Source organism: Cydia fagiglandana, chromosome 17, assembly GCF_963556715.1.
Source record: "Cydia fagiglandana chromosome 17, ilCydFagi1.1, whole genome shotgun sequence".
Taxonomy (NCBI): domain Eukaryota; kingdom Metazoa; phylum Arthropoda; class Insecta; order Lepidoptera; family Tortricidae; genus Cydia; species Cydia fagiglandana.
The window spans coordinates 9611886-9628704 of record NC_085948.1 but is presented as its reverse complement, the minus strand read 5'-3'; the positions used below and the strand labels follow the sequence as shown (position 1 = coordinate 9628704).

At 38.4% G+C, this 16819-nt stretch overlaps 2 protein-coding genes across 5 annotated transcripts in view; one reads left to right on the top strand and one right to left on the bottom strand.

Annotated features, from left to right (window-relative positions):
• The window catches only part of LOC134672419 (uncharacterized transporter slc-17.2-like), a 31695-nt gene extending 27507 nt beyond the window's left edge, over positions 1 to 4188 (bottom strand). Inside the window, exon 1 of the mRNA XM_063530304.1 lies at positions 3988 to 4188. Coding sequence (XP_063386374.1) covers positions 3988 to 4018 — 31 coding nt within the window. The 5' untranslated portion in view covers positions 4019 to 4188. The remainder of the gene's footprint in view (positions 1 to 3987) is intronic.
• Positions 1 to 16819, top strand: part of LOC134672425 (2-hydroxyacyl-CoA lyase 1) — a 226440-nt gene that overhangs the window by 198672 nt on the left and 10949 nt on the right. The window contains exons 1-4 of one of the 4 annotated variants that reach the window (XM_063530315.1): positions 14683 to 14861; positions 15043 to 15152; positions 15678 to 15819; positions 16438 to 16595. In XM_063530315.1, the coding sequence (XP_063386385.1) occupies positions 15105 to 15152; positions 15678 to 15819; positions 16438 to 16595 (348 nt within the window). In that variant the 5' untranslated portion in view covers positions 14683 to 14861; positions 15043 to 15104. Of the gene's footprint in view, positions 1 to 14682; positions 14862 to 14923; positions 15153 to 15677; positions 15820 to 16437; positions 16596 to 16819 lie in introns of those variants that run through there. The other 3 variants (XM_063530314.1, XM_063530316.1, XM_063530313.1) reach the window with 3 other exon arrangements.

The following is a 16819-nucleotide window of genomic DNA, read 5'->3' as shown; positions in this document are numbered from 1 at the left end:
AGTCACATTTACCTCTATAATTGAGACAGAGAGTGTATTTTACCTCTTTTACTGAGACTATATTTATAAGATTACATTTTCCTAATTGGTTTTTAGAATTTTATAGGGAATTGACTTCTGTATCTGAGAAAATGTCAATCTATGACCTCTCTAACTTGGACTTCATTGAACAATTTCCGTATTCTTACTAACTCTTAGTCTATCCACAAATTCCGCATTTGCCTATACTATATGTGTCTAAACTCAAACTTTGATTTAGTTAATTTATTTCGGTAGTTAAAACTACCGAAACGAAAACTGAAATTTTGATAAGTAACACGAAAAAGTAAATTTTCATTTATTAAATTTCTAATACGCAGTGAAGTCCGTATCAAATTTAATTTATTTTTGAAATATCTTCTATCCTTTGGAGAATCATTGAAAATAAATTCAAATAAATATTTAAACAGACTTAAAAAGTATTTAGGGACAAGGATAATTTTACCTTATTTATTTTTAAAGATAATTACTAAATACCTTATTAACCACCTCTATAACTGAAATATACTCTCACCTCTATTAATGGAACCCTCTGTAAATGAGACAGAAATTTATTTGTACCTGGCTAACTGGGAGCCTGAGTAAGTGGAAAACCTCTTTAAGTGAGACAAATTTGCTCGTCCCTTAAGATCCCACTTATCCAGGTTTCACTGTTTATTAATTAGTTAATTCGACAAGAAGTTCTAAATATCCTATTCATTTTGTTAGGTACTTATAGTAATGAAACAACAATGAAGTCGCAAATTAATTCCGACTTATGACTCGAGTCCTTATTCTAAACACTAACATAAACAACACTTCATTACTGAAGGTAAACATATTACGTATTTACCTAAAAGTACATAATTAAAATAATATGCCCTAACTGATTGACTGACTAATCAACACGGATTCGAAACACACACAATAAACAATAACGAAACAACAAAACAAACGAAATAGCTCATGGCTCCTCTACACGATGGGCCAGCGCCGGCCACTCCAAGGGACGCAGCCATGCGGTAGAATGAGATAGCAATATCACTTGCTCCCTCTAACGCATTAATGCGTCCCTTGGAGTGGCCGGCGCTGGCCCATCGTGTAGAGGAGCCATTAGGAAGTTGACATTTGTAAGAGTTGAAAATTTGTATGAGAACTATTTGTTTCAAATGAGAAATTTTTATATATTTGAAAAGAATGTTTATGTCAAATATCAATAGGTAAAGGCTTCGAGCAACACCGGCTTCCGACACGTCGGAAGGGAGGGGCCCAAGCGATATCTCACCGTACAAATCATTCTGCCATTTTTCGCGGGGGGAAGGTGCACACAGTCGCACTTCTCACACACTTACATACAAAATCCAATCAAAGGCCCTACCGCGAACCACGTTCGACGTGTTGCCTCTCTATGGCACTTGTAAATTCATACGTAAGTGTGACAGGGAGGCAACACGTCGAACGTGGTTTGCGGTAATGTATGTAATGACGACACAAATACATAGAAAATGACACACGTCAAAGACAAATCTTGCAAACCTCGATCTCTTTTTGTGTACGGACGAGTGACTAGTGTCACAACACGCACACTAACACATTTTCTTTGAATTATGTCATTGTATTCTGAGAGATGAGAAGTCGGATTTGTCGCTCTACCGATCCGCAATTTGTACTGAGCGAGTAAAATCGATAAATCCAACAATTACTTGAGACTAAAATATAATAATTGTATTTAAATGAAATTAAACGTATGATATGTAAAAAAAAATATTACATGTGAAATGTAACACTTTCTTTTTGTAAATTTGATGTCCCCGACCTCTTATTATAACAAAAAACCGAGCAAACAGGCATTTTTGTGCAGCAGTGTTCACGCGCGCGTCTGGACTCAGTCTAGTGAAAAATCCAAGTGCAACTAGTTTTATTACTCGCGCTAGATTTTATTGACGCGCTAATCTTGTACCTCGGCAGAGGGGAAATAGTGCGAATGCCGCCTCCCTTCCGTGTTGCTCGAAGGGTAAAGGACATCCATCATTCACAGCGATGCAAAGAATACGAGTATAAGTACCTAACCTATGTAGTAGGTAGAAAAAATAAAATTATTAATAGTAATTAAGTATAATAATAATTGATGTACTTATCACGATATAGTTTGCAAATTTTTGTCTTCTTTTTCAAGCCACTCCAAAAATGACCGCCAGGTTAAAGTTAAAATTCATTCATTTACGTTACTACTATATATCAGTCTTTGGGTCACCAACCTTAATGAACGAGTATGTGTACCAAATTTCAACTCAATCGGTCCAGTAGTTTTGGGCTAAATTAACTGTGACAGACGGACTGGCAGACAAACACACGTTTTTTTTTTTAATTACGGAACCTTAAAAATGCGGTATCGTCTTAGGTCGTCCCATTCGTTTTTCGTCAAGTTCTTATATTAGTCCTATTCTGCTTTTGTCACTCATTCTACATTGAAAGCCACCGACGATTGTGATGAATCTAGAATGGGTGACGAAAGCAGAATAGGACTAATTTAAGAAGAAAAACGAATGGGACGACCCAAGACGATACCAAAAATGCAAAATTATCTTCGCGATTTCGAATGTGATACCTACATTGCCGGAGGAAAACAGATGACGGAAATTTTTCAAGTTTGTTTATATCCCGGGCGAGTTTTGCATTGTAGGTATTAAGACAGATAACCTGTTTATTATTTATTTCTAATGCTTCTAGAACCTCAAATGAAATCAACTGTGTTTTTATTATATTTTATTTGCTTCATGTTCTGTCCTACTTGCAGCCCTAGGAACGGTTAAATAAACTTTTATTCAGCGTTACCCGTTCATAAAGTGCAGCAAATCTTGCAAATCCATTTTCACGCATTTTTAGAAATACAATTGGATTTTAACGGCGCATTACAACAACGACGATAATATAATACATAAAATAGTAGCCCAAGGGATTCTTGAAGGATTTTTAATAGGGATGTACCGACTAGTCGCCGACTAGTCGGGAAAGCCGACTATCCGGCCACATTTGTAGTCGGCGATTAGTCGGCGACTAGTCGGCAAAAATGGCCGATTAGTCGGCACTTTATTAGTGAAAGGAAAACAGAAAAAAAAGAAATCAACAGTCAATATTCACCATATGTTTTATGTCTATTTTACTAAAATACCTATTCAGGATGCAAATGAAATGACAGTTTGATCGTTATCGTCTATTGGTGGGCTAGTATTTTCTGTATTTTCCTCTACAGGTTGATCTCAACTGATTCTCGTGTAATTTCATAGGCAAGATCGATAGTAAAACAATTTATTTATTATTAAGTTTTTTTTTTATGGTGGATCTATGGGGAACTATTAACGTTATTGCAAAATTTAGAGATTTAGATAGGGCACGTTGCTCGTAAAGACGCTGACCCCAGGGGATAGGTTCTTAACAGGCGACTACGTACGGGAAATAGAGCCTTGGAAATACCCCCTACAAGCTGTACTGACGGTCTGCTCAGGATCGCATAATAATAAAAAAAAATTGAACGACGATTCTTGTGATAGGTGTTTGAACACTTTTAACCTGTAGAGAACACCTTTTAGCCAAGCTAATGTGATGAATAGCGCAATCAAAGGAGCAAAACTATAGTTTTTCACCAGAACTTATACGAAGTAATGATCTGGCCGACTAGCCGACTAGTCGGCCGACTAATCGGCCATTTGAGTGCCGATTAGTCGGCTAGTCGGCTAGTCGGCCAAATCAATAGTCGGTACATCACTAATTTTTTACTATTAAGTTTAGAAGTACAAAAGTTTGGAAACACTTTGATTAGAGAAGTGCAAACGTAGTTTTAATATTTTTTTTTAATTTTACAAGACATAGACTAGGCATGCATTTGTTGGAGCTAAACAAAAATACCGGTAATGTAAAAAGAGTGAAATTAAACAACAAAACAGTAATAAAAAAATAATGAAGACTCACCCGTAATCTTTTCAAAAGTTAAAATAGCCATTTCGTTGTCAAATAACTATCAAAGTTCAATTTACTAATTCACTTTTATATTTTCACAATACCACGTTCATTTCACGATTTGTTAAGCAGTTTGTAGGTAGGCGCTGGCGCGGAGTTAGCGATAGAATGCGAGCGCTCAAAGAGTCTGCGCGAACGCAACAGTGATGTTTAGCTTAGCGACAACCAGCTCGAGGTGCGCCTGCGATGGTCGATTCAAACCACTAACAGAGCACGCACCGCAATACGAAACTCGACCACTATTTTGTGGTCGACGTTCACACATAGTTTCTAAGAATCTTGATGTCAAGTTATAAAAAAAAATCTCGCAGTCATCACAATATTTGTAAATAATTTAGGAGGTGTGTCTGTGAAGAGGTTCAGTATTAAACAGACGTACGTTAACTAATAATTTTACTAAACGCACCTTTTTATGATCAGAGTTTGTTGACGTCATATTGTCACCACATTTCCGCTTTAAAACCAAAAGTCAATGAGATTTGGTCAATAATTACCAGAGATCCAAATTTTTGCAATTACCTACGTAACGTAGACCGGTAGGTACGCACTTCCATGTTTGTAGATGAGTATTTAATTGCGCATTAGATGTAAGTAGGTATTTATCATCAAAATGATCGTGAAGTTTAAGTTCAATGACAAAATTGCGAAGGGAAGATGTATAGAGGTAAAAGATAGTTTGTGCCTAATATCAGATATTGTTATGATGTATTTTTAATCCGTACTATGAGTATTAGTCACTGCTCAATCTTTTTACATATCAGCCTCTGCTAAAGGAATAGAAATTGTTAGCGCGATTCGGGAACTGAATTAGAGATTCATTACTATTTCATATCTATCTAGTGCACTGTGTATAAACAGGCTATTCGTTTTACTAAAGGGTAAAGTTATTGTTGGACCCCTCGTGCTAATATTTTAATAGCTATTGGGTGTTCCCAAACAAGCGAAGGATACCAAAACGGAAAAAGTGAAATCTTGAGCGTTGCGAGGGTTTCATTTTTCAATCATGTCGGTAAAACAAACATTGCTACCGAGCAAAACAAAATTTATCACGATACCAACGTGAGGAAAATATTAGATTAAGTAGGTATTTATCATTCTAAATTATTACAGTACCTACTATTATTATTTATCTGTGTTGTCACCTAAAAATCCTTCCCATCAGCCAACATGAGGAAACAACTCAAAATGTGTATAAAATTACTTTGCCACTTTCGTGGGCAAAAAGTCATTTTCCAAACAGTTTTTGAAGAAAAAAGAAAGAGAGCCTTTCCCATCTTTCCTAAAAGGTGTGGTGAAAACGACGCCGACTTTAACGACTTACCAAATTAAGATTTAAACATTTATTTTTAACTGTATATACCTACGTAATGCCGGTAACTGCATATTTCGAAAGCCGCGCGCATTGGTCGATCCTCTCGCGTGATACTAAATCGAAAGGAGGAAAATATTCGTATAACACATATAGGTAAGTATATATATCATTAAAAAAACTTAGTAGTAACCCTAAAGAAAATTCATACTGCAAGACTTTACAGAAATCGTGTGGTGGGAGGGGATATTTGAACGTATAAATAAATAAAGGTCGGGGCTGGGCCGGAGCTTCCAGCGCTTCGTTCTCTATGGAAAGCACCACGTAATTACCGATCAGTCATCATAGAACATTACGTGTCGGACGCCTCGGCCCGGGCACGGCCCGGTCTAGCGTGATTTATCCTTAAGTCAGAAGGAAGAAATTTCTTATTATTTTAATGAGAACTCGTGACATGCCGAACTTATTATAATGATACCGGTTCCCGGAGAACTAATACCTACAGAGCGTCTGGGGGCCAATTTTTTGTGCTACTCTGATATGAAGCGGCGCCACCATTATGAAAATCAAAGAATTAAATGGTGAAATTATATATATACCTGAAACGTACATCATGTTGTACCTGTAATGTTTACGGCTGTACCTATACTTACTATAGTTCGTTTTTTTTAGCATTAGAAAGAACTTGGAAGAAGGTAAGCGATTTTGGCATGTCTTTTAATTGAAAAACGCTTATTAAAAATCAGTAACTATCATTTATGAAAGCAGAAGAATATAAATGATTGTATTAGATTCATAATTGTTACATATTTGCCGTAACTTATTTTTAAAATGAGTTTTTCAATTAAAAGACACATCAAGATTGTTTACCTAATTTCTAATGCTAAAAAAAACGAGGTATAGGGAACGAAATAATGGGCATTGAAAGTGACGCCTCAATGGAGCATTACTCTGCAGCGGCGCGGCGCCAATTTAGTACTCATTTTTCTTATGTAAATTGATGTACCTACTAATGCTGTTTATTACGTATGTACGTATAGAAAATAATAATGATCATCATTACTTAGTTATTTTAATTACTTTCATTAATTCCGCGCCGCTGCAGAGTAGCACACGTTTTTTTTTAATTTCTAGCATTCACCCCACTCACTCAAAACTCACCCCCCTGTAAAAGGGGGCACTCTACTTCTACGCACAAATTTTACCATAAGTAATTGTTTCATTGGGATCGAGCAGTTAACCCTTTAGACCGTAACTGAAACATACTTGCCATCATACTTAAAACAAAAACGCATCTCTGCAATAAGAATTACGTTTCGAAATCGAATAACTAGAAAGGAGTGTCAAATGATTATAGTATTTTATGCAACAGTTTTATAAGAGGGGTCAAAAAATGTGAGTGGCGTGGGTAACAATGTGAGCCGAAGGCGAACATTGTTAATAAATACGCCATGAGCATTTTTTGACTACTTATACAACGTTGCATACAATGCTTTTTCTATGAGTAGGCAATATTAAATAAAATACAAAAAATTATAAACAAAATTTTATTTATGAAAATGTCAATGTAAATTTAGGATAGTAGGTATTACTATATGTACCTATGTAGCTCTTGTCTGCGACAAGCACCCATAATACCAAATATTACTGCAACCTGTAACAAGAAAAAGGAGAATTAAATAATATTCAGTTTCAATGCAAAAATATAAAATGTACTTATGTACATTTTATATAGCTCGTTGTACTTTTTACCCTAAAAATGTGTATCAAAAATTTTTATAACATATACTAACCTTGCTTAAAAGATAGATCTGATCCGGTGCTTCCAATTACTCTTTGAATATACACCAAAGACGTTTTCAGAGAATGACGAAGTTTTGTGCTCCAATCTCCACGCCATGCACTTCTCATAAGATTTGTCGTATAGGTGCTGAGATTTAGTACTTAGGCAACAAATTCTCGGTCGCTGCTTGTGCTGCAGCGGATATTTCTTCAGGTGTAGAAACAATGTAGTCCTCTTTATCCATTTTCAATACTTTTTATCAACTCAAAACAAATAGTAACGCAAAGTACTCAAAGAACAAGAAATTACCGGGAAAGGTGGGAAACGAGAAACAAACGAGTAAATGTCTATGGTTATGTTTTTTTTAAAGCCGTTACACACTACCGCACCGCACCAGGGTCGTGGTGCTGTAGGGTATAAAAGTATTTTTTATTATGTTAGTAGCAATGAACTCAGTACAAATTTGTTTCGTTTGTCACGTTGGTAGCAATGTACCGGTATGTGGCACCTGCTATCTGCACTAGCTTACCGTATCGTAATGTCTCTAAAACGACACAAGTGCTTTTTTGGGCAATAGACTATAGACTTTTAAGGAGTATTAATAGCCCCCTCCAGACTATGCGCGTGAATCGCGGGCGAAGCCGCGAACGCGAGTGTGGAGTCTAGTTCGCTGATATGCGAAATCGACTCCAGACTCGCGTTCGCGGCTTCGCGCCGCGATTCGCGCACGAGTGTGGAGCGGGCTAATAATGTATGCCCTTATATGTTCGTTCGTGACTATGTAAATGACAGATAAAAGTACCCGAGTAGAAAAAAGAGTTAATTAGATTGAACGTACTATGTATCTTTAATTTTGTTATGCCGCAGCTAAGATTTTTTATTGCGTTGTGTAGTGCAACTTGATTAGAAAAAAAACCGGCCAAGTGCGAGTCGGACTCGCGTTCCAAGGGATCCGTACATTACTAAATTTTTAACATTTTTTTTTATACGTGAAACGCGAGTGAATTGCCTTTAAAAAACCCGTAGGGGTAGGATCAAAAAATAAGTAATTAGTCCGACTCACACAACTTCAAACAAGTTGACCTATCACCATCAATTATTTTCTTATTTCCCTTTATTGACTATTTGCATCGTCCTCACTTCAATAGGTCAGGGTTTCAGGGTAAACTGGTCATTCCCATCTACTTATACTTACTATGTTGTTATGAAATAGCAATAGAAAATAATGATAGTGAATTATTTGTTTATTCGGGTTTTATCAGTAAGTAGGTACATACGTGCAAAATGTAGCCTTTCTGGTAGGTATGGTTAAGCCAAGCCCGCGGCAGAAACAGTCCCTAAGGGCGCATTTAGACGATGCGAGAACTCGCATGCGAATTTTATTACATTGCGGTTTTTGATCGGTCGGTTGAATTGGACATTGGACGTAACCAACAATCCGCAATGTAACTAAAGTCGCACGCGAGTTCGCGCGCCGTCTAATTCAGCCCTAATCCTAGCTTCTCTTAGCCGCACCACTTCTGCCACTTTCGTTTAGCCTTGTTAGATTATTTTTAATTGACCTTCTTATATAAAATTATAATGGCCTTGATATCCATTATCTAATGACTTTCCACGGTTTTTCACGTAAGTCCTTTGTTTTAATGATTAAGGTAGCGCATGCAATTATAAAAAGGAAATGAGCATGACTCACGGATAATAAGATCGTCATATTCTTTACAGTACATATGGTGCTACTTTACCGCACTAGTGTGATAAGTAGCACATTACGTAACTAGGTAACTACATACTTATGTAGAAATTTAAAGGGTCAAATTTTAAATTATGTATAGGTAGTCAGACCAAGAAAAGTCTGCAGTGGATTTGATAGCCAACGCAGTGCAAGTGTTATTTTAAACGACAAACTTCTACGAAATTATGACGTATAAAATAAATAACACTTGCACTGCGTGGGCTATCAAATCCGCTGCACACTTTTCTTGGTCCAAGGCTACCTACGTAAAACGTTTTTCGCACTTGTATCTTAACACACTATTGATAACCTTCCTTTCTTTTTTCTTTTTTAAACCTTCATGCAAAGAGCGTTGGTCCCATATTAAACGTCGGCAGCGCACTTACAACCCCTCTGGTGTTCCGGTTGTCTATGGGCGACGGAAATCGTCTGCCTCTTCGTTTGCCTCCTAGCCCTCCTACTTGCTTAATAAAATAAAAAAACAAATTTCTTAATTTCCGAATCATGCTAAAAATAGTGTGGTGATGAGGTGCCCGGAAGCGACACCCCGTGTGATAATCGCCGAGACCTTGTTTTTACGGCTGTCATTGTCATTTGTGCAAATATGCGTACCCACATGTAAGAATTAGTAATGCGATGTTTTAGGATTCCGCAGCCAAAGTGACTAAAACGGAACCCGTGGAGTTTTCGCATGTTCGTCTGTCCGTGGCTCTCCATACACGCACTACTCGTAGCTAAAAATGAAAAAAAAATCGAATAGGTATTTAGGAATAACTTAAAGAGGTCTAAAATAGCTACTTATTGTGCTTCTAACTTTTAAGCCGGACATAAGAAATAGGTATAACAAAATTTAAAAAATATATATAATAACCGATCATGTTCGTTCTTACGCCCGTATTATACGCCTAAACTCTATTTTTTTATTCGGTAGACTAAAATGACATTTCATACTATGAATATATACCGAATAAAAAAATAGACATTAGAATTTTTATCGTATGAAAGTACGAAACCCTCCATTATGCGTGGTCTGACACGCACTTGGCAGTTTTATATGACGCACGCCAAAGAACATTAGACGCAACTGGCGCAAGATTCGATCTGAGGGGCTACCGCGAAAACCGAAATTTGCAAATTGCGGGGATCTTTCTCTTTTACTTCAATGAAGGCGTAATTAGAGTGACAGAGAAAAATGCCCGCAATTTGCGAACTTTGATTTTTGCGGTTATAGCCCTGGAGCCATAGCGTAGCAAGCGTCATACTTACTGTTTAACCATGCGTAAACTGTTGCTGGCTGCGTAGCTAACGTGCGATCGTTAAGGCCAAGCGCGCACCACGACTTTTCGTCGCGCGATAATTTAGTCGCAGAAATGTAACGTATGTGTTTATAAGGCAGTGCGCGCATATGCGACAAAAAAATCGCAGCGATTTTAAAATTGTGATTTGTCACATTTTTCCGCGACTGCTCGCGACGCGATTGTCGCAAAGTGAATTGCAGCATACGGAGTTGTATGGCCCCGCGCGCACTGCGATAATAAAATCGCACCCCGGACCTCAGTCGGCATTTCGCTCTCCAAGCGTCAACATATTGGAACCTGCTTCTCCAATGGAGTTACAAGATGAGACGCTAGATGTTGACCGTTTAATTATAGAAATAGAAGGAGATCACCTTTGTGGTATAAATACTCAGTCATACAGCGATTGCATATTGTTTCACGACAAGCGACTGATACGACGTCCATGTCGAGAATGAACAAATCGTCGACATTTTCATTGCAGTGCGCGCAGTGAATTTTCTGCGATATATTACAGCGCGATTCTAAAATCGTGTCGCAAAAATTAAAATCGTGGTGCGCGCTTGGCCTAACACTCCGTAGCGTACGAAACGCAACTGTCTTTGTCGCCCTAGTATGGAAAAGTGATAAAACAGACTACCGCAGCGCAAGGCCAGCATGGTGCGCCGCACCCATAACGGCTCGGCCACGACATCGAGCGACTTTCGACGACGGGAGCGATAACCATAGGTCGGAGCGAGTGGTCCGATCGCTGTGTCACGCTCCAACCTATGGATATCGCTCCCGCCGTCGAAGGTCGCTCGATGTCGTGGCCGAGCTGTAAGTGAGAGCGAGAAAGAGGTTACTGTAGCAGTAGTATAGTAGTGTGGTAGTCTGTTACGGCTAGACAGACATGACTACGGTACGCTACGGAGCGTTAACGATTGGCACGTTGGCTACGCGCCCCGATCTTCCACTCCGAAGTCCACCAATGAATAGCTGCCAGGTTTCTGGATCCAGTAATAATAATAAAAGTAAGACACTAACCTAGAGGGATTTGGTTGTTACCCAAATAATGTACCTACAGTCGACGTCAAAATTATGTCTTCGCCTTATTACAAGAATACAAGATACAAGGGAATAAGGTTGATAACACACCTGTTCTATTTTTTATTCCAATGTGTATTATTTCTCACGTTTTGCTTAATGAGAGAGTGAAATTCAATGACTTTGGACCAAGATATATATTGGACAGATGGAATAGCAAGGTACAGTCAGCCAAGAAAGTGGTCTACCACTTTTCGCGTCTATCATCTGATTGATAGAGTCGAAAAGTGGTAGACCACTTTCTTGGGTGACCGTACTAAAGTGTACCTATATTTATTTATGTCGTCGACTGTACTTAATAGAAATGTAGGCGCGAAGTGTTGTCCTCCCATAGTAAATTTGAATTTCGCGCGTTTCTACTAACAAGAGTAGGATATGATTACTACTACTGTTTTTTTTTTCGAAACAAAATTTATCTACTCGTCGACTATAATTCTTGAATTAAGATTTCATATACCAAACTTCAATTGGGTATTTTTAATGTGTGGGCTCCCAACTCAACTATAATATTCATTACGATACAGTTTAGTCAACTATAATGAAATTGACCAATCACAGCTCTCCGCGATCGAGAGGACGAAACAAAACCATAGCTCAAATTAATTATTTATTTTAGGTTGTATAGTAGAAACAATTGGTTCATAAGTCAGAAACGAGCATGTGACACCCTTAAAATAGCAACATCCATAGACTACGAAAACCACTTAGTGTTGCTTGTTAGTCTCCATAGGCTACGGTGGCCAAAACCGAGAAAACAACTGTCTAAAAATTGAATTTAGCGCGGAGCAAGTACCAGGGCCTCATGAGTTACGAGAAGGTGTCGTTGACCAACGCGCCGGGCGCGGCGGCGGGGGCGCGTACCAGTATTAAGGTATCGTAGCTGCTCGCGTATCTTAGCTGTGAATACTTTTGGTTTGATTTGTTTGTATGATTCTACTAGTTTAAAGTATTATTTTTTTTGGCTCGTAGATAAAGTATTGTATACAATAGTGATATAATCAAGCTTTTCAATCTCGTACCTAACTTAGGCAACTCAGCAAGCTTCGTTGCCTAAACACGGTACTCGACTGAAAAGCTCTCTATTATATCACGATTGTATAAAATACTATTGTAGAACACCTTAGCTTTAAATTACATTTTTTAAATGTTTTTTTTTCAGGATCCGAGGCCCTATCGCGAAAAACGATAATCGAAATTTCCCTTTCTGTCTCTCTTTCACACGAATGCTTATTTATAAGAGCAATAGAGAGGCAGATAACGAAATTTCGATTTCGATTTTCCCGGTAAATCCACTGCTGTCAAAGTGACAGTCTTCACAGTCTGACAGATATGATAACACCAACAACAACTTGCCGACACTGGTGATTAGACGTGCGCGCCGACCTAAAATTTGCCGGCGGCGGCGCGCCGGGGGTTTTTGGTCGGCGCGGCGCGGCGGCGCCGGCGTGTAGCACATTTTTTCATTTAGGCATTACCTACTAAAAACTGCAAAAATTAACTATCTATAGTTTTTCACTAGCATTATACTTACGCACACGCTGTTCCCGATTCTAACATACATTTTTTTTAAACAAAAGGGGGCCTGTGGGCCCGATTCGGATTTTGAAATAGACATCTATTAGATATCTTGTAGACGTCACCAAGATACGATAACGATATGTTTAAGATCTAACCTGTCAAATTTAACATTTACGCGATTCTGGAGATACTCTTGAACGATTTCCACAGGATATGACTTAGAGATCCAATTCACATCTAAATACCCTATCTAACGTAAAAGTGACATTGGTTGCCCGAATTGCGCTGCAAAAGAGAACTAGTAGTAGTAGTTGATATCTAAACTATAACGCATCTAGAATGGATTGGACGTGTGCGCCGCGCTGGCGCGCCGCCGCCGCCGGGTTTTTTGACCACGCCGCCGCCGCCGATAAATGATCGGCGTGAAATCGGCGTGACCTTGAGTGTTGTTAATTAGCTATTCCAAGTTGGTTTTTGGATTACAAAATGGATTTTTTGTATTATTTATGTTACAGTTGTCAAATATACATCAATTTTAATTAAATGAAACTGAATAGCCAGTTACAGAAACTACTTGACACACCAATTAAAGTAACTGAGTAATCCTAAGTATTCACCGTCATCTGCTAACGAACGAACGAAGACTGCTGCTAGTGCTGCCTATACCTTGGACAGCTACAAGAACAAACCCCTCCATTCTCAAAGAGCTCTATATTGCCACTCATCTCTTCCTAACATGCCATGGGTGAACCCTTAGATTCTTCGGACATTTTATCCAACGCATGATGTGGAGAAACACATCAATTTAAGCTGAATGAATGGCAAACGTGCTCGAGTTGGAGCATGTGCGAGATGGTCGAACGCTATGAAGAGGTCGGCTTGCAGCAGTCTGGACCGTGCAGTCCATAAGGCTTATGACCGCATGAAAGGAAGACAAATTACATGTGGTCGCGAACCTCAGTAATGAGAAAACAAGAAAGAAGGTAGTCTCGGAGAGCCTGGTGCTTGTACGACAAGCAAACCATAAAAAAAAAGAAGCCATAGCAGTCCACTATAGTCTAGCAAATGTCAAAAATATGTGGAGTTCTGTTTTGTTAAAGTACGTCATTTTTTTAAATAGGATAAGCCATGGAAAGCTTGAGAAAACGGAGAGTTACAGATCGGATCGAAGGGCATTGGGACCAGGTAACTTCTTAATGCAAGCCAGTTACTAGGGAAAATAAGTTATTATACCTATCCTATATTCATTTACAAACCCTATTTTACTCATAGCATATTCAAATTATACGTAGTTAACTGACCAGTAACCTGCATTGATAAAATTTTCAAGAAAAACAACAAATTAATGTTTTTTCTTAAGAAACCTGAAATTCAAGGTCTCGCCGAAAACACGTAGCCGCCGTCGATTTTTTGGCAAACGCCGTCGCTGATCTTTTTTTAATCGGCGCACACATCTAGAATGGATGTAGCTGTCGTCTCTTGTGAATATCTTGAAGTCCGAATACGGCAGTGTCTGTCTTCGCGCTAGCCACCCCAAACCCCTTTTTATAAGTTTTTTTGGTCTAGATAGCAAGATATTTGTTAGTTCATGATTGTTCAGGCCTTAGGGCCCCGATTCCTTAATTTATTTTTTATTTTTTTCAAAGTGGGGTGGATGTGATCTTCACTGAGTTCACGCTAACCACCCCGCCCCGAAATCAGCCAAATTAACTATTTGAAGTCATCGGGCGACGTTAGTTCACGTTTTCTCAGGCATTAAAATCGTTAGGATCTCATTAGATTTGCCATAAAAAAATAAAATCTAAAAATTCATATATTTGGCCGTGCACCGGCGCGCCGAGTGGATGAGCCGGCGGCGGCGGCGCGTAAGAAAGGCGGCGCGGCGCGGCGGCGCCGGCGCGGCGCGCACGTCTACTGGTGATAAGATTGATAAGCTAAATTTACGCGTTTAACAAACTCTAAAGTTCAATTTTGATTAAATTCGTAGCATGATAATGTTGAGATAACAAATAATACTAATCCCTCTACGCAGAGTTTATTATTGTCTGATACGCCGAACGGGTTGTAAAGTGGTTGTAAACCGTATCGCTAGCACTGTCAAAAGTAAGTTTGTTATGACATGATTAAACTGTGATAATAATAGTTACCTTTGGACGTGTTGTTATTCCAGTGTTATTCAGAGTTTCACGAGGGCTTTGTCATTTTGTTTTGGGTTACCTAAATATAGCGTGTGTTTTTGTACCGCTCCTTGGATTTTTTTGTAAGTCTGTAAATATGTTTTTAGGACGTCTAGCACAAGTTACATTAAGAAAATCAATTCAAGTTTCGCCAAAGTTAAGCAGAAGTATGGCGACTGACGGGAATACTATATTAGCCGAAAGTTTAAAGAAACAGGTGAGCTACAATGAATTTACTCTTAATTTGTTGTTTTACTAAGCTATTACTTATGAGGGAATCTTAAAGAAAGGTTAGTTTTGTCTTAATAATGGACTTTGTCCATAATCATAAAAAAGTCATGTTGTTTGTTACTAGGTAGTCATTCTTGTTATCAAGAAGTGTTACCTACATAATAAATATATGTAATAAGAAACTGTACAATTCACATAAATACAAAACATGACATATAATATTTTTTTCATGTGAGATCCTACTCTATACTTTGTTATAAGTTAGTTATTACGCAGATTTAAAAATGAATCTAGTGCACTAGGTAGTATTCCATAAAGTATTATGAGTTCCTTTAAACTTTAAAAGTTTAAAGCATTACTGGAGAATGAGACAAATAACTGTATTTAAAGCTACTTCTGAGCAAACCACGGAGGAAACCTACAGCAATTTATTTTAATTCCACTGCAAAGACTAAAAACTGGTATAAAATCTAGCGAGGAAGCAATTAATGTTATGTCTATGTAATTTCAGGGTGTAGAATATGTATTTGGTATCGTGGGTATACCCGTAATAGAGACCGCAATGGCGTTCCAAGTGGCGGGGCTCAAGTATATTGGAATGCGCAATGAACAGGCGGCTGCTTACGCTGCTCAAGCTATTGGATACCTCACAGGTACAAGATTTTGATTGAATGTGGTTTTTAATGTATTTTAGACCTTATCTATGTAAGAATTTCAAAGTTATCATCATTATTCATGATAATTAAAGATAGCCGTTGATTGATTTAAACTAAATATTAGTATCTGAAGTATAATATCATACTTAGAGGTGGGAAAATGCCGATGACAGGGTCGAGTGGGAAAAACGAGGGGAGGCTTTAGCCCAGCAGTGGAAAACGTAGACTAATATGAAAACTTTAGTATATTAGTTGGACAACTTATATTTAGAAGTCCTGCCGTCATGTACATAATTATTATCTTAGTTTGACTACCATTTCACATGTATCTCACTCATATGCTTAAAGGTCAGCTGGAAAAGATCCCTTAAGGGAATCCCATTTTGCCTTTGTAGGTACACATTTACTGTATTCTCTCTGTGTCAGGCTGTATCAGGTTGTGTCTGGACACAGTTCAGGCTTACTTTACTACATAGGCAAATGGAGAAGAATAAAATACATTTTAGAGACTTCCAAAGAATGCTTTATTGGATGCTAATTGATGAGAATATCTTTTGTGACTCCAGATAATTTTGATTGAACATCTATTTAAATGTGAATAACCGTGATCTACAGGAAAGCCAGGAGTATGTCTGGCGGTGTCTGGTCCAGGGCTGCTGCACTGTGTTGGTGGCATGGCCAACGCGCAGGTGAACGCGTGGCCGATGCTGGTCATTGCTGGCTCCTGTGCACAAGACCATGAGGGCATTGGAGGATTCCAGGAGTGGCCACAGGTATAAAGAAATAAATGTCTCTGTTTTTCTCACATTTTTAAAAGAATCACCGGGTTACTAAATGCTCTAAGCAGGTGTATTATCAGTATTTTATAAAATCCGACCAATCCTCCTGAGACCCAAAAGCAATTGTTTTGTTTCCGAATTTGGAACCCTTTAGTTACATATTAACCGTTTCGGTGCGGTGCGGATGGCATGACAGGCGCGTAATCAATGTTTTTAAC